The sequence below is a fragment of the Oncorhynchus mykiss genome, chromosome 13, assembly GCF_057628025.1.
Source record: "Oncorhynchus mykiss isolate SJ-2025 chromosome 13, ASM5762802v1, whole genome shotgun sequence".
Classification (NCBI taxonomy): domain Eukaryota; kingdom Metazoa; phylum Chordata; class Actinopteri; order Salmoniformes; family Salmonidae; genus Oncorhynchus; species Oncorhynchus mykiss.
The window spans coordinates 3,055,260-3,081,253 of record NC_143034.1 but is presented as its reverse complement, the minus strand read 5'-3'; the positions used below and the strand labels follow the sequence as shown (position 1 = coordinate 3,081,253).

Genomic DNA, 25,994 nt, shown 5'->3' with positions numbered 1-25,994 from the left:
GAGCAGTTTGGACCTACTCAGTACTGTGACACCGTGTAGGAGCAGTTTGGACCTACTCAGTACTGTTACACCATGTAGGAGCAGTTTGGACCTACTCAGTACTGTTACACCATGTAGGAGCAGTTTGGACCTACTCAGTACTGTTACACCGTGTAGGAGCAGTTTGGACCTACTCAGTACTGTGACACCGTGTAGGAGCAGGTTGGACCTACTCAGTACTGTTACACCGTGTAGGAGCAGGTTGGACCTACTCAGTACTGTTACACCGTGTAGGAGCAGGTTGGACCTACTCAGTACTGTTACACCGTGTAGGAGCAGTTTGGACCTACTCAGTACTGTTACATCGTGTAGGAGCAGTTTGGACCAGCTCAGTACTGTGACACCGTGTAGGAGCAGTTTGGACCTACTCAGTACTGTTACACCGTTTAGGAGCAGTTTGGACCTACTCAGTACTGTTACACCGTGTAGGAGCAGTTTGGACCTACTCAGTACTGTTACACCATGTAGGAGCAGTTTGGACCTACTCAGTACTGTTACACCGTGTAGGAGCAGTTTGGACCTACTCAGTACTGTTACACCGTGTAGGAGCAGTTTGGACCTACTCAGTTCTGTTACACTGTGTAGGAGCAGTTTGGACCTACTCAGTACTGTTACACCGTGTAGGAGCAGTTTGGACCTACTCAGTTCTGTTACACCGTGTAGGAGCAGTTTGGACCTACTCAGTACTGTTACACCGTGTAGGAGCAGTTTGGACCTACTCAGTACTGTTACACCGTGTAGGAGCAGTTTGGACCTACTCAGTACTGTTACACCGTGTAGGAGCAGTTTGGACCTACTCAGTACTGTTACACCGTTTAGGAGCAGTTTGGACCTACTCAGTACTGTTACACCGTGTAGGAGCAGTTTGGACCTCCTCAGTACTTCTTTCCACATTCTACCGACCCAACAGATGTTTCTGTTACAGTGAATATTAACCAATGAGGTGTGTGGAAGCCAATTGTTTACAAGTGCCTGTTATTATTCCAGTTTCTGTTCTAACCTGGAAAAATCTCTCCTGATGTTCTGACTGACACGTTGTGTTGTCTACCTTCCAGCCATCCATCCTTTCACCCACTCAGAAGAGCTCTCCTGATGTTCTGACTGACACGTTGTGTTGTCTACCTTCCATCCATCTATTCACCCACTCAGAAGAGCTCATTTCTGTAAGTACATAGATGTTTATGTATATAATCAATGTCCTACCAACAGGATATTAAAAACTGTAATATCTTATGGTTCACAGAGTCGTGACTGAACGACGACATGAATAACATACAGCTGGCGGGATACACTGTATCGGCAGGATAAAACAGCAGCCTCTATTAATTAAGACAAGGAGTGGCGATCTGTGTATATTTGTAAACAACAGCTGGGTGCACAATATCTAAGGAAGTCTCAAGGTTTGCTCGCCTGAGGTAGAGTATCTCATGATAAGCTATAGACTCCACTATCTACCGAGAGAGTTTTAATATATTCTTCATAGCTGTCTATTTACCACCACAAACCGATGCACTAAGACCCCACTCAATTAGCTGTATAAGGCCATAAGCAAACAGAAAAACGCTCATCCAGAGGCGGCGCTCCTAGTGGCCGGGGACTTTAATGCAGGGAAACTCAAATCCGTTTTACCTAATTTCTACCAGCATGTTAAATGTGGAACCAGAGGGGAAAATAACTATGGACCACCTTTACACCAAACAAAGCGACACGTACAAAGCTCTCCCCCGCCCTCCATTTGGCAAATCTGACCATAATTCGATCCTCCTGATTCCTGCTTACAAGCGAAAACTAAAGCAGGAAGCACCAGTGACTCGACCAATAAGAAAGATGCTTCTGAAGCCGATGCTAAGCTACAGGACTGTTTTGCTAGCACAGACTGGAATATATTCCAAAATTCTTCTGATGGCATTGAGGAGTACACCACATCAGTCACTGGCTTCATCAATAAGTGCATCGATGACGTCGTCCCCACAGTGACTGTCCGTACATACCCCAACAGGCAACATTCGCACTGAGGTGCCGCTTTCAAGGTGCGGGACTCTAACCCGGAAGCTTATAAAAAATCTTGTTATGCTCTCTGATGAACCATCAAACAGGCAAAGCATCAATACAGGACTAAGATCAAATCGTATTACACCTGCTGCGATGCTCGTCAGATGTGGCAGGGCTTGCAAACTATCACAGACTACAAAGAGAAGCACAGCCGAGAGCTGCCCAGTGGCACGATGAGCTAAATAACTTCAATGCTCACTTCGAGGCAAACAACACTGAAACATGCATGAGAGCATCAGCTGTTCCAGACGACTGTGTGATTATGCTCTCCGCAGCCGATGTGAGTAAGACTTTTAAACAGGTCAACATTCACAAGGCCGCAGGGCTAGACGGGTTACCAGGACGTGTACACTAAGCATACGCTGACCAACTGGCAAGTGTCTTCACTGACATTTTCAACCAGTCCCTGACTGAGTCTGTAATACCAACATGTTCCAAGCAGACCACCATAGTCCCTGTGCCCAAGAACACTAAGGTAACCGTCCTAAATGACTACCGACCCATAGCACTTTGAAAGGCTGGTCATGGCTCACATCATCACCATTATCCAAGAAACCCTAGACCCACGGCGATTTGCATACCGCCCCATGCAATCTCTATTGCACTCCACACTGCCCTTTCATACCTGAACAAAAGGAACAACTATGTGAGATTGCTATTCATTGACTGCAGCTCAGCATTCAAAACCATAGTGCCCTCAAAGCTCATCAATAAGGACCCTAGGACTAAACATCTCCCTCTGCAACTGGATCCTGGACTTCGTGACGGGCCGCCCCCAGGTGGTGAGGGTAGGTAACAACACATCCTCCACGCTGGTCCTCAAATGGGTGCCCATCAGAGGTGCGTGCTCTCCTGTACTACCTGTTCACTCATGACTGCACTGCCAGGCACAACCCCACCATCAACACCATCATTAAGTTTGCCGATGACACAACAGTGTTAGGCCTGATCATCGACAACGACGAGACAGCCTACAGGGAGGGGGTCAGAGACCTGACGGTGTGGTGCAAGGACAACAACCTCTCCCTTAACGTGATCAAGACAAAGGAGATGATTGTGGACTACAGGAAAAAGAGGACCGAGCATGCCCCCGTTCTCATCGACAGGGATTTAGTGGAGCAGGTTGAGAGCTTCAGGTTCCTTGGCGTCCACATCACCAACACACTAACAGAGGGCACAACCAAACCTATTCCCCCTCAGGAGACTGAAAAGATTTGGCATGGGTCCTCAGATCCTCAAAAGGTTCTACAACTGTACCATTGAACATCCTTACGGGTTGCATCACTGCCTGGTATGGCAACTGCTCGACCTCCAACCGCAAGGCACTACAGAGGGTAGTGCGTACGGCGCAGTACATCACTGGGACCAAGCTTCCTGCCATCCAGGACTTATATACCAGGCGGTGTCAGGGGAAGGCCCTAAAAATGTTCAAAGACTCCAGCCACCCTAGTCATAGACTGCTCTCTCTGCAACCGCACAGCAAGCAGTACCGGAGCTGCAAGTCTAGGTCCAAGAGGCTTTTAAACCGTTTCTACCCTCAAGCCATAAGACTCCTGAACATCTAATCAAATGACTACCCAGACTATTTGCATTGGCCCCCTTTTACACTGCTGCAACTCTGTTATTATCGATGCATAGTCACTTTAATAACTCTACCTACATGTACATATTACCTCAATTACCTCAACTAACCGGTGCCCCTGCACATTGCCTGCCCCTGTGTATAGCCTCCACATTGACTCTGTCCCGGTACCCCCTGTATATAGTCTACACATTGACTCTGTACTGTTACCCCCCTGTATATAGCCTCCACATTGACTCTGTCCCGGTACCCCCTGTATATAGCCTCCACATTGACTCTGTACTGGTACCCCCTGTATATAGCCTCCACATTGACTCTGTCCCGGTATCCCCTGTATATAGCCTCCACATTGACTCTGTCCCGGTATCCCCTGTATATAGCCTCCACATTGACTCTGTCCCGGTACCCCCTGTATATAGCCTCCACATTGACTCTGTCCCGGTATCCCCTGTATATAGCCTCCACATTGACTCTGTCCCGGTATCCCCTGTATATAGCCTCCACATTGACTCTGTCCCGGTACCCCCTGTATATAGCCTCCACATTGACTCTGTCCCGGTACCCCCTGTATATAGCCTCCACATTGACTCTGTACCGTAATACCCTGTATATAGCCTTCACATTGACTCTGTCCCGGTACCCCCTGTATATAGCCTCCACATTGACTCTGTCCCGGTACCCCCTGTATATAGCCTCCACATTGACTCTGTACCGTAATACCCTGTTTAAAGGGTGTACCGGGACAGAGGGGAAAGGCTTTTCTCCTGTGTGTATTATATTATGATTGTTCAGGCTCCCTAACTGCAATAAAACTATTTTCACACTGGAAGCAGTGGTATGGTTTCTCCCACGTGTGTGTCCTCTCGTGTGATTTTAGTTGCTGTGTACGGTGTTTTCCTAAGACACAATGGTGTGGCTGGGCTTCCGGGTTAAGTGAGTAGTGTGTCAAGAAGCAGTGAGCTGTATAAAGAGAAGCATGTGTTGATTGATTAGTGAACATTTTTAATGAGTTAGAATTGAAAACAAACTTTACATCTACTACACATCTGCACATTAGGCAATTTCTGGTTCATTCAGTCAAACAAACATATATAATAAAAAATAAGCACCTAGGTCTATAATGTATAATGTAACAATACACAGATGTATATAATGAATGTCCACTAGTGCCGTTCCACATTATATTTATATTCAGACAACAATATGTTCCATTAATCAAATCAGCACCTGTGTTTTCTCTGACATGGTGGAATAATACTGATGGGAACATTCATGAGGAAGTGAGTGTTCTTCGTGTCAACAAAATTGTCAACGTCATCAGAACAACGTCATCAAATGTTCATAAACCTTTTAGGGTGAAGACTAGTATACACATTAACTCAATTCATATCATTTCTAGGTTAAAATCAAGAAATGCACATCCTACTAATCTATTTAATAATTGTTATTTTAAAATATCCAAATCATATTTTTTTATTTCAACATTTAATTTAAAAACTACCTCTAAAACATAAGTCAGAACACAGCCTCTCTATTCTGTCATGTGATTTACAGGTCCTCTGACTGGGAAAGTATGTTAAGATTTCTCTCCAGAGTGTATTCTCTTCTTATGTTTGTTCAGGCTTCCCAACTGTGTAAAACTCTTTCCACAATGGGTGCAGTGGTGTGGTTTCTCCCCCGTGTGTATCATCTCATGTGATTTTAGGTCCTGTGATCGTGAAAATCTCTTTCCACAGTAGAAACATTGGAAAGGCTTTTCTTCTGTGTGTATTATATTATGGTTGTTCAGGTTCCCTAACTGTATAAAACTCTTTCCACACTGGGAGCAGTGGTAAGGCCTTTCTCCTGTGTGTATTCTCTTATGTTTGTTCAGGGTCCCTAACTGGGTAAAACTCTTTCCACACTGGGAGCAGTGGTGTGGTTTATCCCCTGTGTGTTTCATCTCATGTGATTTTAGTTCCTGTGATCGTGAAAATCTCTTTCCACACTGGGAACATTGGAAAGGCTTTTCTCCTGTGTGTATTCCTTTATGCTTTTTCAGGTTCCCTAACAGGGTAAAACTCTTTCCACACTGGGAGCAGTGGTGTGGCTTCTCCCCTGTGTGCATCCTCTCGTGCTGTTTCAGCTTCCATAAAAACTTAAAACTCAAATTACACTGGGAGCAGTGGTGTCGTCTCCCTGGTTTGGGCGTCTCTGGGTCTGGTTCCCCTGAAGGACTCTTCTTCCGTCTGTCAGAGTGAGAGTCTGGTCTCTCTCCTGCCAAAGACAAGAGTATTTAGTTATTAAACAGAGAGACCTGAATGAAATCTGCTCTTCCTATGAGGTTTAATCCATTGCCCTGATGTAAAATATAGTGGCGCAGGAGGAGATGGCTGCCGGTAAACAGGCTCTTAACCAATTGTGTTATTGTGTATTTGTGTTATTGTGTTATTGTGTTATTGTGCATTTGTGTTATTGTGTTATTGTGTGTGTTCTGTCACGTTATTTGTAACATAATGTTTCTGCACACAGCAGTCTACTGCTGCTCTTTAATTTCTAGTTGTTTTTATTCATCCATTTGTTACTTAACTCTTATTTTTCTGAAAACAGCTTGTTGTTGTTTATTAAGGCCTTGTGGTAATTCCTGTTGTATTCGGCAGATGTGACAAATAAAATCTGATTTGATGACTAGATGCCTCATTATTCAACTTTACATTTGGATCCTGGATGCCGATTGGTTAATAGCCATTAGTTATTCACAATACTACCCGAGTAATGGCGCTTACCAGTTCCATTTGAATCATTCCTACACATCCACTGTCCCACAGCCCAGCCAGGACATGTATCAACTAATCTCCACTGGAAAAAAGCATCTTGTATAATCCTATCCTAGCTATGTGTCTCTACAGCCATTTTGTATAATCCTATCCTAGCTATGTGTCTCTACAGCCATTTTGTATAATCCTATCCTAGCTATGTGTCTCTACAGCCATTTTGTATAATCCTATCCTAGCTATGTGTCTCTACAGCCATTTTGTATAATCCTATCCTAGCTATGTGTCTCTACAGCCATTTTGTATAATCCTATCCTAGCTATGTGTCTCTACGGCCATTTTGTATAATCCTATCCTAGCTATGTGTCTCTACAGCCATTTTGTATAATCCTATCCTAGCTATGTGTCTCTACAGCCATTTTGTATAATCCTATCCTAGCTATGTGTCTCTACAGCCATTTTGTATAATCCTATCCTAGCTATGTGTCTCTACAGCCATTTTGTATAATCCTATCCTAGCTATGTGTCTCTACGGCCATTTTGTATAATCCTATCCTAGCTATGTGTCTCTACGGCCATTTTGTATAATCCTATCCTAGCTATGTGTCTCTACAGCCATTTTGTATAATCCTATCCTAGCTATGTGTCTCTACGGCCATTTTGTATAATCCTATCCTAGCTATGTGTCTCTACAGCCATTTTGTATAATCCTATCCTAGCTATGTGTCTCTACAGCCATTTTGTATAATCCTATCCTAGCTATGTGTCTCTACAGCCATTTTGTATAATCCTATCCTAGCTATGTGTCTCTACAGCCATTTTGTATAATCCTATCCTAGCTATGTGTCTCTACAGCCATTTTGTATAATCCTATCCTAGCTATGTGTCTCTACGGCCATTTTGTATAATCCTATCCTAGCTATGTGTCTCTACAGCCATTTTGTATAATCCTATCCTAGCTATGTGTCTCTACGGCCATTTTGTATAATCCTATCCTAGCTATGTGTCTCTACAGCCATTTTGTATAATCCTATCCTAGCTATGTGTCTCTACAGCCATTTTGTATAATCCTATCCTAGCTATGTGTCTCTACAGCCATTTTGTATAATCCTATCCTAGCTATGTGTCTCTACAGCCATTTTGTATAATCCTATCCTAGCTATGTGTCTCTACAGCCATTTTGTATAATCCTATCCTAGCTATGTGTCTCTACAGCCATTTTGTATAATCCTATCCTAGCTATGTGTCTCTACAGCCATTTTGTATAATCCTATCCTAGCTATGTGTCTCTACAGCCATTTTGTATAATCCTATCCTAGCTATGTGTCTCTACAGCCATTTTGTATAATCCTATCCTAGCTATGTGTCTCTACAGCCATTTTGTATAATCCTATCCTAGCTATGTGTCTCTACAGCCATTTTCTATGTAAAATAAAATCTGTATAGAACTAATTTTGAACATTTATTATTGAATATAAATGTTTTATGTAAATCTCCCTTCAAATCTCCCTTCAATTACTATAATGATGCCTAGTGGCCAATTAAGTTAAGATGGGGCTAGAATGGTGCATAAGGGGTTAAGATGGGGCTAGAATGGTACATACAGGGTTAAGATGGGGCTAGAATGGTGCATAAGGGGTTAAGATGGGGCTAGAATGGTACATAAGGGGTTAAGATGGGGCTAGAACGGTACATACAGGGTTAAGATGGGGCTAGAATGGTACATACAGGGTTAAGATGGGGCTAGAATGGTACATACAGGGTTAAGATGGGGCTATAATGGTACATACAGGGTTAAGATGGGGCTATAATGGTACATACAGGGTTAAGATGGGGCTAGAATGGTACATACAGGGTTAAGATGGGGCTAGAATGGTACATACAGGGTTATGATGGGGCTAGAATGGTACATAAGGGGCTAAGATGGGGCTAGAATGGTAGATAAGGGGTGGAGATGGGGCTAGAATGGTACATACGGGGTGGAGATGGGGCTAGAATGGTACATACGGGGTGAAGGTGGGGCTAGAATGGTACATAAGGGGTTAAGCTTGGGCTTCAGTTGAACAGTGATTAGAACAGGTGATAGGAGCCTACTGGAAGATGAATAAAGACAGTTTTCAACAGTTCTTCATAGATGTATACCTTTTCCCTTCGGGATTTATATCTTTGCATTTGTGGATATAAACCTTTAGATTTACAGTTTATTTCACCCTTTTACCCTTATCAAGCCCTATAATATCCTCACCAAACCATAGCCCTATAATATCCTCACCAAACCACAGTCCTATAATATCCACACCAAACCACAGTCCTATAATATCCACACCAAACCATAGCTCTATAATATCCACACCAAACCATAGTCCTATAATATCCACACCAAACCATAGTCCTATAATATCCACACCAAACCATAGATAAACCCTAGAATATCCACACCAAACCATAGCTCTATAATATCCACACCAAACCATAGTCCTATAATATCCACACCAAACCATAGCTCTATAATATCCACACCAAACCATAGTCCTATAATATCCACACCAAACCACAGCTAAGCCCTATAATATCCACACCAAACCATAGTCCTATAATATCCACACCAAACCACAGTGGACTCCTGGTAAAACCATATAGTGGACTCCTGGTAAAACCATACAGTGGACTCCTGGTAAAAACCATACAGTGGACTCCTGGTAAAACCATACAGTGGACTCCTGGTAAAACCATACAGTGGACTCCTGGTAAAACCATACAGTGGACTCCTGGTAAAACCATACAGTGGACTCCTGGTAAAACCATACAGTGGACTCCTGGTAATACCATATAGTGGACTCCTATTAATACCATACAGTGGACTCCTAGTAATACCATACAGTGGACTCCTGTTAATACCATATAGTGGACTCCTATTAATACCATACAGTAGACTCCTAGTAATACCATACAGTGGACTCCTGGTAATACCATACAGTGGACTCCTAGTAATACCATATAGTGGACTCCTGTTAATACCATATAGTGGACTCCTAGTAATACCATACCGTTCCTTATAAGTGGCTATTTTAGGTCGTCAGATTAGCCCAAATGCTAATTTCTCAGCCAATCACAGAAACTCACAACTTTGAATGAAAAACATGGAATGGAGGAAACGTATCTAAATGACTGTTCAAAACATATTTGTAAAACACTAAATTTGACAAAAAAAATGTGTATAAATGTTTTAATATATGTTTATTTTGGGGAATTTAAAACATGAAACTTGTGTTACAAAAGGTTAAGAAAAGAAACAGTGTTAGTGTTTTTATATAAATGGTCATTTTTCCATAATTTCCAACATTGGAAATGTTGGTGTTTTTTAGACTGAGCTAACATATGGAAGTGTTTTAAGATGGTGATGCCATTGATCATTTAGCAATTTGCAACAACAATTATTTTTTAAACTATGCAAGCCAGTTAAGAACAAATTATTATTTTACAATGACAGCCTACCCCAAGCAGACCCTCCCCTAACCCCTACACACATTTAACCCCTTATTTCTGTTGGCACAAAACGAACTCCATCGGATTTTAAATAACCTGTGGAAATTATTATTGTATACATTTCATCCTGATCAAAATTATACTTCCTTGTCTTGATTCTGTCCTCTTCATTATTTGAAGTCAGACATGAGTTGATTTTTGATTTAATGTGATGTCAAGCATAGACACTGAGCAAAGCAGTACAGAAAGAGATATTCCGATGTTTACAAATGTTGTGAAAAAATGTAATGGGAAGCATTTGATCCATAAACGTTTTGTTGTCCGCCCGTAGCTTTAGCGATTCCTACAGTACAGAACTATTAACGTGTAGAACTTCAGTAAATGCCCCTTTAAAACCACACATCGGTTCAACAACTGCAGAGTTTGGACCCCTGTGTTTAAGATATTACTCACTGTTGTTAATCAGATCTCCTGTCTCCTCTTCTTCTTCCTCCTCCAATGTGACAGTAATCTCCCCCACTTCCTTCATTCCAAAAACGTCTTCCTCTTCTTTCACGGTGACAGTCATCTCCCCCTCCTCCCCCTCTTCTTTTACTGTAACATCCTCCTCCTCTTTCACTCTGAACGCGTCTTCATCTTCTGTCAATTTAACGTCTTTCTCTTCTTCTTTCACTGTAACAGCCTCAACCTCTGTTTCTTGTTTTACTGTGACATCCTCTTCTTCCTTCTCCTCTTTCACGACAATGTTCAGCCCCAGAGTTTCTTTCTCCGTCCAGCAGACCCCCTCTTCTTTAACAGGAGGAGAGTAGCTTAGTGAACTCATGGTCTGGGATGTTAGTTAGTTAGCTAGTTAGCATTAGTGACTAGACTAGCACTGCTAATTTACCCAGCTAGCTAGCTAACAACAACGTAAATATTAAATTGGGTAACTAACCAGGAGATACGACAAGTGTGTTTAAAACACAGTGGCTAATATACAACGAAAGCATTTAAAGATCTGCAATTTTATCGTTTATGTTGTCTAGTAAGATACCGAGGTGCTAGAAAGCTACGGAGGTGAATAACTCGCTTTTGTTTGAAGAAGCGTCCCGTCCATTAGATTATACGTCACACCGGCAGCATTGCCTGAAACAGGCACATCGCCACCTGCTGGGTGGGAGGGTAACAGTCAAGGGACATTTTTATTTTATTTTGAGACACTTAGTTTTTTCATTCATTTATTTATATCATATTATTATATTGAGACGTATAAAGAAAAGCATGTGTCGATTAGGGAATATCTTTAATGAGTGAGAATTTAAAACAATTTACTTCTGCACATTTAGAAAATCAAACAAACAGATAATATCCCAATGAGGTAACAGATAGGTTAGCTAGCTCCTAGACGTCCAAACTGCTCCTACATGGTGTAACAGTACTGAGTAGGTCCAAACTGCTCCTACATGCTGTAACAGTACTGAGTAGGTCCAAACTGCTCCTACATGGTGTAACAGTACTGAGTAGGTCCAAACTGCTCCTACACGGTGTAACAGTACTGAGTAGGTCCAAACTGCTCCTACACGGTGTAACAGTACTGAGTAGGTCCAAACTGCTCCTACATGCTGTAACAGTACTGAGTAGGTCCAAACTGCTCCTACACGGTGTCACAGTACTGAGTAGCTCCAAACTGCCCCTACACGGTGTAACACGGTGTAACACTGAGTGGCTGCTGCCAACACACTGACACTGACTCAACTCCAGCCACTTTAATAATGGGAATTGATGGGAAATGATGTAAATATATCACTAGCCACTTTAAACAATGCTACCTTATATAAATGTTACTTACCCTACATTATTCATCTCATATGCATACGTATATACTGTACTCTATATCATCGACGGTATCCTTATGTAATACATGTCTCACTAGCCACTTTATACTATACTATGCCACTTTGTTTACATACTCATCTCATTTGTACATACTGTACCCGATACCATCTACTGTATCTTGCCTATGCTGCTCTGTACCATCACTCATTCATATATCCTTATGTACATATTCTTTATCCCCTTACACTGTGTACAAGACAGTAGTTTTGGAATTGTTAGTTAGATTACTTGTTATTACTGCATTGTCGGAACTAGAAGCACAAGCATTTCGCTACACTCGCATTAACATCTGCTAACCATGTGTATGTGACAAATTAAATTTGATTTGATTTGATAACAGTATCAACCCAACAGATGTGTCTACTACAAAGAATACTAACCAATGTGGTGTGTGGAGGCCAACTTATTGTTAACGTGTGTTCTGTTCTAAACTGGGAACAAACTAAAGAAGTAAACTCATTTAAATAAAAGGTCAAAGGCCCTCCTGATGTTCTGACTGACACGTTGTGTCATCCACCTTCCAGCCATCCATTCACCCACTCAGAAGAGCTCTCCTGATGTTCTGACTGACACGTTGTGTCATCCACCTTCCAGCCATCCATTCACCCACTCAGAAGAGCTCATTTCTGTAAGTACATAGATGGACAGTTGAAGTCGGAAGTTAACATACACCTCAGCCAAATTCATTTAAACTCAGTTTCTCACAATTCCTGACATTTAATCCTAGTAAATATTCATTGTCTTAGGTCAGTTAGGATGACCACTTTATTTTAAGAATGTGAAATGTCAAAATAATAGTAGAGAGAATGATTTATTTCAGATTTTGTATCATTCATCACATTCCCAGTGGGTCAGAAGTTTACATGCACTCAATTAGTATTTGGTAGCATTGCCTTTAAATTGTTTAATTTGGGTCACACGTTTAGGGTAACCTTCCAAAAGCTTCCCACAATACATTTTGGCCCATTCCTCCTGACAGAGCTGATGTAACTGAGTCAGGTTTGTAGGCCTCCTTGCTCACACACGCATTTTCAAGGCTTTGTGATACCTTGACTTTGTTGTCCTTAGGCCAGTTTGCTACAACTTTGGAAGTATACTTGGGGTCATTGTCCATTTGGAAGACCCATTTGTGACCAAGCTTTAACTTCCTGGCTGATGTCTTGAGATGTTGCTTTAATATAGCCACATAATTTTCCATCCTCATGATGTCATCTTTTTGTGAAGTGCACCAGTCCCTCCTGCAGCAAAGCACCCCCACAACATGATGCTGTCACCCCCGTCCTTCACGGTTGGGATGGTGTTCTCCGGCTTGCAAGACCCCCCCCCCCCCTTTCCCTCCAAACATTACGATGGGCATTATGGCCAAACAGTTCTATTTTTGTTTCATCAGATCAGAGGACATTTCTCCAAAAAGTACGATCTTTGTCCCCATGTGCAGTTGCAAACCCGTAGTCTGGCTTTTTTTATGGTGGTTTTGGAGCAGTGGCTTCTTCCTTGCTGAACGGCCTTTCAGGTTATGTCGATATAGGACTCGTTTTACTGTGTATATACAGTGCCTTGCGAAAGTATTCGGCCCCCTTGAACTTTGCGACCTTTTGCCACATTTCAGGCTTCAAACATAAAGATATAACCTCAACCTAAGTGTCTGTAAACTAGTTTTAATGACCTCAACCTAAGTGTCTGTAAACTAGTTTTAATGACCTCAACCTAAGTGTCTGTAAACTAGTTTTAATGACCTCAACCTAAGTGTCTGTAAACTAGTTTTAATGACCTCAACCTAAGTGTCTGTAAACTAGTTTTAATGACTCCAACCTAAGTGTCTGTAAACTAGTTTTAATGACCTCAACCTAAGTGTCTGTAAACTAGTTTTAATGACCTCAACCTAAGTGTCTGTAAACTAGTTTTAATGACCTCAACCTAAGTGTCTGTAAACTAGTTTTAATGACCTCAACCTAAGTGTCTGTAAACTAGTTTTAATGACTCCAACCTAAGTGTCTGTAAACTAGTTTTAATGACCTCAACCTAAGTGTCTGTAAACTAGTTTTAATGACCTCAACCTAAGTGTCTGTAAACTAGTTTTAATGACCTCAACCTAAGTGTCTGTAAACTAGTTTTAATGACTCCAACCTAAGTGTCTGTAAACTAGTTTTAATGACCTCAACCTAAGTGTCTGTAAACTAGTTTTAATGACCTCAACCTAAGTGTCTGTAAACTAGTTTTAATGACTCCAACCTAAGTGTCTGTAAACTAGTTTTAATGACCTCAACCTAAGTGTCTGTAAACTAGTTTTAATGACCTCAACCTAAGTGTCTGTAAACTAGTTTTAATGACTCCAACCTAAGTGTCTGTAAACTAGTTTTAATGACCTCAACCTAAGTGTCTGTAAACTAGTTTTAATGACTCCAACCTAAGTGTCTGTAAACTAGTTTTAATGACCTCAACCTAAGTGTCTGTAAACTAGTTTTAATGACTCCAACCTAAGTGTCTGTAAACTAGTTTTAATGACCTCAACCTAAGTGTCTGTAAACTAGTTTTAATGACCTCAACCTAAGTGTTTGTAAACTAGTTTTAATGACTCCAACCTAAGTGTCTGTAAACTAGTTTTAATGACCTCAACCTAAGTGTCTGTAAACTAGTTTTAATGACCTCAACCTAAGTGTCTGTAAACTAGTTTTAATGACCTCAACCTAAGTGTCTGTAAACTAGTTTTAATGACCTCAACCTAAGTGTCTGTAAACTAGTTTTAATGACTCCAACCTAAGTGTCTGTAAACTAGTTTTAATGACCTCAACCTAAGTGTCTGTAAACTAGTTTTAATGACTCCAACCTAAGTGTCTGTAAACTAGTTTTAATGACTCCAACCTAAGTGTCTGTAAACTAGTTTTAATGACCTCAACCTAAGTGTCTGTAAACTAGTTTTAATGACCTCAACCTAAGTGTCTGTAAACTAGTTTTAATGACCTCAACCTAAGTGTCTGTAAACTAGTTTTAATGACCTCAACCTAAGTGTCTGTAAACTAGTTTTAATGACCTCAACCTAAGTGTCTGTAAACTAGTTTTAATGACCTCAACCTAAGTGTCTGTAAACTAGTTTTAATGACCTCAACCTAAGTGTCTGTAAACTAGTTTTAATGACTCCAACCTAAGTGTCTGTAAACTAGTTTTAATGACCTCAACCTAAGTGTCTGTAAACTAGTTTTAATGACCTCAACCTAAGTGTCTGTAAACTAGTTTTAATGACCTCAACCTAAGTGTCTGTAAACTAGTTTTAATGACCTCAACCTAAGTGTCTGTAAACTTCCGACTTCAACTGTATGTTTATTTATTTCTCCCTTTTGTACTTTAACTATTTGCACAACACAACAACACTGTATATAGACATAACATGACATTTGTAATGTCTTTATTCTTTTGGAACTTCTGTGATATTTACTGTTGATTCTTTATTGTTTTATAGTGAATGTCCACTAGTGGCCAACAGAATTAAAACATTTTCATTAATACTTTCATTCAGATAAAAATGTTGCATTAATCAAATGTGTTTTACAATCAGCACCTGTATTTTCTCTAACGTAGTGGAATAACACGGATGGGAACATTCAAGAGGTTGTGAATGTTTTTTGTGTTAACAACATCATCACAGCTTGGAGACTAGAACACAAATTAACTGAATGAAACCAAAACAACTACGTTTCTCGAGGTTTCAAGGTCAGAATCAATAAATACACACAATATTCATCCAATTTACAGTTTAAAATATCTAAATCATGTCATAAACATCTAAGGGTTCTAACATGGATCCAATCTATCAAAGTGTAGAATCAAAATAAACAAAAAAAAACATTTTAAAATTATAATCTGATTTTAGATATAATCATGTCTCCAGAGGAAAAACTGGCGTATTGTTGAATAAGATTTAATATAAACAATATGGTTTAATGTGGCATAAAACAACAGTCAAACATCAGTCAGAACACAGTGACTCTTCAGAACACAGCCTGGGAATGGGAACATGGGTAAGGCTTCACTCAAGAGTGCATTGTCTTCTTATGTTTGTTCAGGCTCCCTAAATGGGAAAAATCCTTTCCACACAGGGAGCAATGATAAGGTTTCTCCCCGGTGTGTGTCCTCTCATGTGATTTTAGTTCCTGTGATCGTGAAAATCTCTTTCCACAATGGGGACAGGGGTAAGGCTTTTCTCCTGTGTGTGTCCTCTCATGTGATTTTAGGTCCTGTGATCGTGAAAATGTCTTTCCACAATGGGCACAGTGGTAAGGCTTTTCTCCGGTGTGGATTCTATTATGTTTGTTCAGGCTCCCTAACAGCGAAAAACTCTTTTTACACTGGGAGCAGTGGTATGGTTTCTCCCCAGTGTGTGTCCTCTCATGTGATTTTAGTTCCTGTGGTCTTGAAAATCTCTTTTCACATAGGGCACAGGGGTAAGGCGTTTCTCCTGTGTGTATTCTCTTATGAGTGTTCAGGCTCGCTAACTGCGTAAAACTTTTTTCACACTGGGAGCAGTGGTATGGTTTCTCCCCTGTGTGTGTCCTCTCATGTGATTTTAGTTGCTGTGCTCGTGTAAATCTCTTTCCACAATGGGAACATTGGAAAGGCTTTTCGCCTGTGTGTTTCCTTTCATGCTCTTTTAGGTTCCCTAACAACCTAAAACTCTGTCCACAATGGGAACAGTGGTAAGATTTTTCTCCTGTGTGCATTCTATTGTGTTTGTTCAGGCTCCATAAATGAGTAAAACACTTTCCACACTGGGAACAGAGATACGTTTTCTCCCCTGTGTGTGTCCTCTGATGCATTTTTAGGTTCTGTGATCGGGAAAATCTCTTTCCACACTGGGAACATTGGAAAGGCTTTTCTTCTGTGTGTTTCCTTTCATGCTCTTTTTGGTAAGCTAACTGGGCAAAACCTTTTCCACACACGGAGCAATGGTAAGGTTTCTCCCCTGTGTGCGTCCTCTCATGCTCCTTCAGCTTATCCAACAACCTAAAATTCTTTCCACAATGGGAACAGTGGTAAGGCTTTTCTCCTGTGTGTATTCTACTATGTTTTTTTAGGTTCTGTGATCGTGAAAATCTCTTTCCACACTGGGAGCAGTGGAAAGGTTTTTCTCCTGTGTGTTTTCTCTCATGCTTTTTTAGGTTCAATGACAACTTGAAACTCTTATTACACTGGGAGCAGTTGAGTCGTCTCACTGGTTTGGGAGTCTCTGGGTCTGGTTCCTCTGAAGGACTCTTACTGCTGTCAGAGTGACAGACTGGTCTCTCTCCTGCCAAAGACAGAGTATTTGGTTAAACAGAGAGACCTGGATGAAACCTCCACATGATAAAACTGTCTTCCTATGAGGTTTAATCTAGACTAGATTAAACAGTACACTTGGAACATGAATGCCGATTGGTTAATAGCCATTAGTTATTCACAATACTACCCGGGTAATGGCTGTTAACCCATTATTTACCATTCTAGTAACAACCCAACAATTAACCACTAGCTGTCACTATAGCAAGTAAATGTTGGAAACAAACATTCTAGCCACATCTAAACCCCTTATGTACCATTCTAGCCCCATCTAACCCGGTATGTACCATTCTAGCCCCATCTAACCCGGTATGTACCATTCTAGCCCCATCTTAACCCCTTTTGTACCATTCTAGCCCCATTTTAACCCCTTATGTACCGTTCTAGTAACAAACCAACAATTAGCCACTATCTTTTCATTATAGCAGGTAAAGGGAGATTACATAGGAATAAATACATATTTTCCATACATTTCTATTGAATAATAAATCACCAGAATACGTTCTATACATATTGTCTGTACGTATACAAAATGCAGAGGTCAGAGGTCAGAGAGCAAGGTTCAGAACAGGTCCCTTCTGTTACAAACCAAACGCTGGACTAGAAACATGGGGTAATAATGTTGAGTTTATTTTTTCCAGTGGAGATTAGTTTATGAATTTCCTGGCTGGGCTGTGGGACAGTGGAGATTAGTTTATGAATTTCCTGGCTGGGCTGTGGGACAGTGGAGATTAGTTTATGAATTGCCTGTCTGGGCTGTGGGACAGTGGAGATTAGTTTATGAATTGCCTGTCTGGGCTGTGGGACAGTGGAGATTAGTTTATGAATTGCCTGTCTGGGCTGTGGGACAGTGGAGATTAGTTTATAAATTGCCTGTCTGGGCTGTGGGACAGTGGAGATTAGTTTATGAATTGCCTGTCTGGGCTGTGGGACAGTGGAGATTAGTTTATGAATTGCCTGTCTGGGCTGTGGGACAGTGGAGATTAGTTTATGAATTTCCTGGCTGGCCTGTGGGACAGTGGAGATTAGTTTATGAATTGCCTGTCTGGGCTGTGGGACAGTGGAGATTAGTTTATGAATTGCCTGGCTGGGCTGTGGGACAGTGGAGATTAGTTGATGAGCATAGCTCAGCACAGTAGAGGAGAGTATAGCTCAGTATAGGAGAGTATAGCTCAGTATAGGCGAGTATAGCTCAGTATAGGAGAGTATAGCTCAGTACAGTAGAGTATAGCTCAGTACAGTAGAGGAGAGCATAGTTCAGTACAGTATAGGATAGTATAGCTCGGTATAGGAGAGTATAGCTCAGTACAGTAGAGGAGAGTATAGCTCAGTATAGGAGAGCATAGCTCAGTACAGTAGAGGAGAGCATAGTTCAGTACAGTATAGGAGAGTATAGCTCAGTACAGTAGAGGAGAGTATAGCTCAGTACAGTAGAGGAGAGTATAGCTCAGTACAGTAGAGGAGAGCATAGTTCAGTACAGTATAGGAGAGTATAGCTCGGTATAGGAGAGTATAGCTCAGTACAGTAGAGGAGAGTATAGCTCAGTATAGGAGAGTATAGCTCAGTACAGTATAGGAGAGCATAGCTCAGTACAGTAGAGGAGAGTATAGCTCAGTATAGGAGAGCATAGCTCAGTACAGTAGAGGAGAGTATAGCTCAGTAGAGGAGAGTATAGCCACCATGGACAGACCAGTGAGCTGCCTGCCACCATGGACAGACCAGTGAGCTGCCAGCCACCATGGACAGACCAGTGAGCTGCCAGCCACTATGGACAGACCAGTCACTACGGACAGACCAGTCACTATGGACAGACCAGTGAGCTGCCAGTCACTATGGACAGACCAGTCACTATGGACAGACCAGTGAGCTGCCAGCCACCATGGACAGACCAGTCACAACGGACAGACCAGTGAGCTGCCAGTCACCATGGAAAGACCAGCCACTATGGACAGACCAGTGAGCTGCCAGCCACAGACCAGTGAGCTGCCAGCCACCATGGACAGACCAGTGAGCTGCCAGCCACCATGGACAGACCAGTCACTACGGACAGACCAGTGAGCTGCCAGTCACCAAGGACAGACCAGTCACTATGGACAGACCAGTGAGCTACATTACAGTAGATTATAGCTCAGTACAATAGAGTATAGCTCAGTACAGTATTGCTCAGTACAGTACAGTAGAGTATAGCGCAGTACAGTACAGTAGAGTATAGCTCAGTACAGTATTGCTTAGTACAGTAGAGTATAGCTCAGTACAGTACAGTATAGCAGAGTATAGTGCAGTACAGTACATTATAGCTCAGTACAATAGAGTATAGCTCAGTACAGTATAGTAGAGTATAGCTCAGTACAGTACAGTATAGCAGAGTATAGTGCAGTACAGTACGTTATAGCTCAGTACAATAGAGTATAGCTCAGTACAGTATTGCTCAGTACAGTACAGCAGAGTATAGCGCAGTACAGTACAGTAGATTATAGCTCAGTACAAGAGTATAGCTCAGTACAGTATTGCTTAGTACAGTAGAGTATAGCTCAGTACAGTACAGTATAGCAGAGTATAGTGCAGTACAGTACATTATAGCTCAGTACAATAGAGTATAGCTCAGTACAGTATAGTAGAGTATAGCTCAGTACAGTATTGCTCAGTACAGTACAATAGAGTATAGCTCAGTACAGTATTGCTCAGTACAGTACAGTAGAGTATAGCGCAGTACAGTACAGTAGAGTATAGCTCAGTACAGTATTGCTCAGTACAGTAGAGTATAGCTCAGTACAGTACAGTATAGCAGAGTATAGTGCAGTACAGTACATTATAGCTCAGTACAATAGAGTATAGCTCAGTACAGTATAGTAGAGTATAGCTCAGTACAGTAGAGTATAGTCCAGCACAGTACAGTATAGCTCAGTACAGTAGAGTATAGCCCAGCACAGTACAGCTCAGTACAGTAGAGTATAGCTCAGTACAGTAGAGTATAGCTCAGTAGAGTACAGTATAGCTCAGTACAGTAGAGTATAGCCCAGCACAGTACAGTATAGCTCAGTACAGTAGAGTATAGCTCAGTAGAGTAGAGTATAGCTCGGTAGAGTAGAGCTCAGCACAGTAGAGTATAGCTCAGTACAGTAGAGTATAGCTCAGTACAGTAGAGTATAGCTCAGTAGAGTAGAGTATAGCTCAGCACAGTAGAGTATAGCTCAGTAAAGTAGAGTATAGCTCAGTAGAGTAGAGTATAGCTCAGTAGAGTATAGCTCAGTAAAGTAGAGTATAGCTCGGTACAGTAGAGTATAGCTCAGTAGCGTAGAGTATAGCTCAGTACAGTAGAGTATAGCTCAGCACAGTAGAGTATAGCTCAGTACAGTAGAGTAAATGGATGGACAGACCAGTGAGCTGCCAGTCACTATGGACAGAACCGTCAGCTGATAGTCACTACGGACAGACCAGTGAGCTGCCAGTCACTATGGACAGACCAGTGAGCTGCCAGTCACTATGGACAGACCAGTGAGCTGCCAGCCACCATGGACAGACCAGTTACTACGGACAGACCAGTGAGCTGCCAGTCACCATGGACAGACCAGTGAGCTGCCAGTCACCATGGACAGACAAGTGAGCTGCCAGTCACTATGGACAGACCAGTGAGCTGACAGTCACTATGGACAGACCAGCCACTATGGACAGACCAGTGAGCTGCCAGCCACCATGGACAGACCAGTGAGCTGCCAGTCACTACGGACAGACCAGTGAGCTGCCAGTCACTATGGACAGACCAGCCACTGTGAGCTGCCAGTCACTATGGACAGACCAGTGAGCTGCCAGTCACTATGGACAGACCAGTGAGCTGCCAGTCACTATGGACAGACCAGTGAGCTGCCAGTCACTATGGACAGACCAGTGAGCTGCCAGTCACCATGGACAGACCAGTGAGCTGCCAGTCACTATGGACAGACTAGTGAACTGCCAGCCACCATCTGAATTAGGCCCACAGAATTAAACCTAGGAGGAGCAGCTTTGAATGTCTGGTGGCTTAACGTTGGGCCCAAGCCAGCCAGCCAACTAACCAGCTTGTTTGTGCAGAGCAGCAACATAATTAAAAAACGCATCCCACCTTTTTGTAGTTAATAAATCCAATGTGAAACGTTTAACTGTAGTGTCCTTATCTATCATTGAAAAAGGGAATCCATTATTGTCTAATTAAACATCTCTCACCCTGATTTATGAATCACGCTTGTAAAGATGTCAGTAGGCTACAGGGTGGTTCCCAAACTGTGGGACACGACCCCCCCTAGGGGTACAACCCCCTCCAGGGGCACGAACGACCCCCCCTAGGGGCACGAGGGGTCGGTTGGGGACTAAAAGTGGTCCTTGTCAATAGAGTTGTATGGTTTGTTAAACTTTGAAATCAATGGTTTCTGTCAGGCAAACATTTTAAGTGAGTCTCAGCACAATTAAATCTAATAATACATATTTATCTTCCAGAGATGATAGTCCATAGTGTTCCATAGCGTTCCATAGTGTTCCATAGTGTCCTATAGTGTTCCATAGTGTTACAAAGTTCACCTTCACACAGGGGTGTGAAGGTGAACGGAAAGGCACTGGAGCAAAGAATCGCCCTTGCTGTCTCTGCCTGGCCGGTTCCCCTCTCTCCACTGGGATTCTCTGCCTCTAACCCTATTACAGGGGCTGAGACACTGGCTTACTGGTGCTCTTCCATGCCGTCCCTAGGAGGGGTGCGTCACTTAAGTGGGTTGTGCCGTGGTGGAGATCTTTTTGGGCTATACTTGGACTTGTCTCAGGATGGTAAGTTGGTGGTTGAAGATATCCCTCTAGTGGTGTGGTGGGCTGTGCTTTGGCAAAGTGGGTGGGGTTATATCCTTCATGTTTGGCCCTGTCCGGGGGTATCATCGGACGGGCCACAGTATCTCCCGACCCGACCTCTCCTGTCTCAGCCTCCAGTATTTATGCTGCAGTAGTTTATGTGTCGGGGGGCTAGGGCCAGTCTGTTATATCTGGAGTATTTCTCCTGTCTTATCCGGTGTCCTGTGTGAATTTAAGTATGCACTCTAATTCTCTTTCTCTCTTTCGTTCCCTCTTTCGGAGGACCTGTGCCTCAGGACTACATGGCCTGATAACTCCTTGTTGTCCTCAGTCCACCTGGCAGTGCTGCTGCTCTAGATTCAACTGTTCTGCCTGCGGCTATGGAAGCCTGACCTGTTCACCGGACGTGCTACAGGTCCCAGAACTGCTGTTTTCAACTCTCTAGAGACAGCAGTAGCGGTAGCGATAATCGGATTGATCGGCTATGAAAAGCAAACTGACATTTACTCCTGAGGTGCTGACCTGTTGCACCCTTGACAACCACTGTGATTATTATTATTTGACCCTGCTGGTCATCTATGAACATTTGAACATCTAGGCCATGTTCTGTTATAATCTCTATCTGGCACAGCCAGAAGAGGTCTGGCCACCCCTCATAGCCTGGTTCCTCTCTAGGTTTCTTCCTAGGTTTTGACTTTTCTAGGTAGTTTCTCCTAGCCACCGTGCTTCTACACCTGTATTGCTTGCTGTTTGGGGTTTTAGGCTGGGTTTCTGTACAGCACTTTGAGATATCAGATGATGTACGAAGGGCTATATAAATACATTTGATTTATTAACGTTTTATTGGCCGCGCCGTCTATTTGTAGCTTTCACAAAGATATTACTCACTGTTGTTAATCAGATCTCCCGTCTCCTCTTCTTCTTCTTCCAATGTGACAGTAATCTCCCCCACTTCTTTCATTACAAAAACGTCTTCCTCTTCTTTCATTGTGACAGACATCTCCTCTTTCTCTTCCTCCTCTTCTTCTTTTACTGTAACATCCTCCTCCTCTTTCACTCTGAACGCGTCTTCATCTTCTGTCAATTTAACCTCTTTCTCTTCTTCTTTCACTGTAACAGCCTCAACCTCTGTTTCTTGTTTTACTGTGACATCCTCTTCTTCCTTCTCCTCTTTCACGACAATGTTCAGCCCCAGAGTTTCTTTCTCCGTCCAGCAGATCCCCTCGTTTAGTGAGCTCATGGTCGGGATGTTAGCTAGATAGCTAGCTAGTTAGCATTAGTGACTAGACTAGCACTACTGCTAATTTACCCAGCTAGCTAGCTGACTAACAACAACGTAAATATTTAATGAAAAGGTGTAACTAGCTAGTAGATACTACAAGTGTGTTTAACACACAGTCGCTAATATACAACGAAAGCATTTAAAAATCTGCTATGTTGGCTAGAAAGCTACCGAGGTGAATAACTCGCTTTTCTTGTATGAAGAAGCGTCCCGTCCATTAGATTATACGTCACACCGGCAGCATTGCCCTGAAACAGGCCCATCGCCACCTGGTGGCTGGGAGGGTAACAGTCAAGGGACATTTTTATTTTATTTTGAGACACTTAATTATATTTTGTATTTATTTATTCATATAATATTGAGACGTATAAAGAAAAGCATGTGTCGATTAGCGAATATCTTTAACAATTTACTCCTGCACATTTAGAAAATCAAACAAACAGATAGGTTAGCTAGATCCCATAGGTCCAAACTGCTCCTACACGGTGTAACAGTACTGAGCTGTGTTCAGTATGGAAAAGTACTAGAACGGTCAATTAAATATTAACGGTGCTGTACTGAGCGACTAGTTGAAAAACAGGGAGGGAGTTCTGGGTTCAAAATGGACCACTGCCTTTAAACTGCATTACTCATTACCCAGAGAAAACTAACCAATGAGGTGGGTCTTTCCACATTCTACCAACCTGATGTTTCTACTACAGTAAATATTAACCAATGAGGTGGGTCTTTCCACATTCTACCAACCTGATGTTTCTACTACAGCGAATATTAACCAATGAGGTGCGTCTTTCCACATCCTACAGACCCAACAGATGTTTCTACTACAGGGAATATTAGCCAATGAGGTGGGTCTTTCCACATTATACCAACCCAACAGATGTTTCTACTACAGTGAATATTAACCAATGAGGTGGGTCTTTCCACATCCTACAGACCCAACAGATGTTTCTACTACAGGGAATATTAACCAATGAGGTGGGTCTTTCCACATTATACCAACCCAACAGATGTTTCTACTACAGTGAATATTAACCAATGAGGTGGGTCTTTCCACATCCTACAGACCCAACAGATGTTTCTACTACAGGGAATATTAACCAATGAGGTGGGTCTTTCCACACGTTACCAACCCAACATACAGTACCAGTCAAACGTTTGGACACACCGACTCATTCCAGGGTTTTTCTTTATTTCCTTAATAGTGAAGACATCAACATTATGAAATAACACATATGGGATCATGTAGTAACCAAAACAAGTGTTCAACCAAGTGTTAAATCAAAATATATTTTATATTTCAGATTCTTCAAAGTTGCCACCCACTTTGCCTTGATGACAGCTTTGCAGTAGCTTGTGGAGGATTCCCCAGTAGCTTGTGGAGGATTCCCCAGTAGCTTGTGGAGGATTCCCCAGTAGCTTGTGGAAGATTCCCCAGTAGCTTGTGGAGGATTCCCCAGTAGCTTGTGGAGGATTCCCCAGTAGCTAGTGGAGGATTCCCCAGTAGCTTGTGGAGGATTCCCCAGTAGCTTGTGGAGGATTCCCCAGTTGCTATTGGAGGATTCCCCAGTTGCTTGTTGATGATTCCCCAGTATCTTGTGGATGATTCCCCTGTAGCTTGTGGAGGATTCCCCAGTAGCTTGTGGAGGATTCCCCAGTAGCTTGTGGAGGATTCCCCATTAGCTTGTGGAGGATTCCCCAGTAGCTTGTGGTGGACTCAGTAGTTTGTGGAGGATTCCCCAGTAGCTTGTGGAGGATTCCCCAGTAGCTTGTGGATGATTCCCCAGTAGCTTGTGGAGGATTCCCCAGTAGCTTGTGGTGGACTCCCCAGTAGCTTGTGGAGGATTCCCCATTAGCTTGTGGAGGATTCCCCAGTAGCTTGTGGAGGATTCCCCAGTAGCTTGTGGAGGATTCCCCAGTAGCTTGTGGAGGATTCCATTCCCCAGTAGCATCTCTCTCTCCTCTCCCCTCTCTTTTCTTCTCTCACTCTGTCTCTCTCTATTATCGAGAACTTTTTTGTAATTAAATATGATTTTTGTGTGTCTATCTTTTGTGTCTTTGTCTATACGTTTATTTATGTTTACAACAAGCAATGGGAAGATATCAGAACAGAAACGTTGGGGAATAACAACATAATGTACGGGATACATGTGTACTGTAGTGAAACCATCTCTTTAGTAATGCAAGGTCTCTTTCATCATTATGTGAAACATCAATTACTATGGAAATGCTGGGATGTGTTTTTCTATGAAAAGGAAGTTTATTGTAACTATGATGTTTATATACGACACGGATTACAATCATCATCCTGAATATTAAGGCTACACTCCATGTTACACACACAGACACTCAACCATGCAAACTGGCTGGGTTATTCTTTATTTCAGACATCACACATTATAGTCTTACTCTAATCCAGGCATCGTACAAACACAGACACTCAACCATGCAAACTGGCTGGGTTATTCTTTATTTCAGACATCACACATTATAGTCTTACTCTAATCCAGGCATCGTACAAACACAGACACTCAACCATGCAAACTGGCTGGGTTATTCTTTATTTCAGACATCACACATTATAGTCTTACTCTAATCCAGACATCGTACACACACAGACACTCAACCATGCAAACTGGCTGGGTTATTCTTTATTTCAGACATCACACATTATAGTCTTACTCTAATCCAGGCATCGTACACACACAGACACTCAACCATGCAAACTGGCTGGGTTATTCTTTATTTCAGACATCACACATTATAGTCTTACTCTAATCCAGACATCGTACACACACAGACACTCAA

The 25,994-nt window shown here is 42.2% G+C and overlaps 2 protein-coding genes across 2 annotated transcripts; both read right to left on the bottom strand.

Annotated features, from left to right (window-relative positions):
- Window positions 1-4,649: 4,649 nt before the first annotated feature.
- LOC118938414 (uncharacterized) lies at window positions 4,650-11,014 on the bottom strand. The gene is made up of 2 exons (XM_036942286.2): window positions 10,366-11,014; window positions 4,650-5,929 (listed from the first exon to the last, which is right to left on the bottom strand). The coding sequence occupies exons 1-2, from the start codon at window positions 10,733-10,735 to the stop codon at window positions 5,250-5,252; spliced, it is 1,050 nt and encodes a 349-aa protein (XP_036798181.2). The 5' UTR covers window positions 10,736-11,014; the 3' UTR covers window positions 4,650-5,249.
- A 4,688-nt stretch (window positions 11,015-15,702) lies between these two features.
- LOC110487324 (uncharacterized) lies at window positions 15,703-23,407 on the bottom strand. Its single transcript, XM_090194683.1, has 2 exons — window positions 22,796-23,407; window positions 15,703-17,068 (listed from the first exon to the last, which is right to left on the bottom strand). The coding sequence occupies exons 1-2, from the start codon at window positions 23,145-23,147 to the stop codon at window positions 15,816-15,818; spliced, it is 1,605 nt and encodes a 534-aa protein (XP_090050809.1). The 5' UTR covers window positions 23,148-23,407; the 3' UTR covers window positions 15,703-15,815.
- Window positions 23,408-25,994: the final 2,587 nt, after the last annotated feature.

Excerpts from the sequence above, each read along its gene's own strand:
- LOC110487324 (XM_090194683.1), bottom strand. The coding sequence starts at position 23,147 with ATGAGCTCACTAAACGAGGGGATCTGCTGGACGGAGAAAGAAACTCTG. Across the intron at positions 17,069-22,795 it reads GGGAGATCTGATTAACAACA|GAGAGAGACCAGTCTGTCAC; the intron begins GTGAGTAATATC and ends TGTCTTTGGCAG.
- LOC118938414 (XM_036942286.2), bottom strand. The coding sequence starts at position 10,735 with ATGAGTTCACTAAGCTACTCTCCTCCTGTTAAAGAAGAGGGGGTCTGC. Across the intron at positions 5,930-10,365 it reads AGGAGATCTGATTAACAACA|GAGAGAGACCAGACTCTCAC; the intron begins GTGAGTAATATC and ends TGTCTTTGGCAG.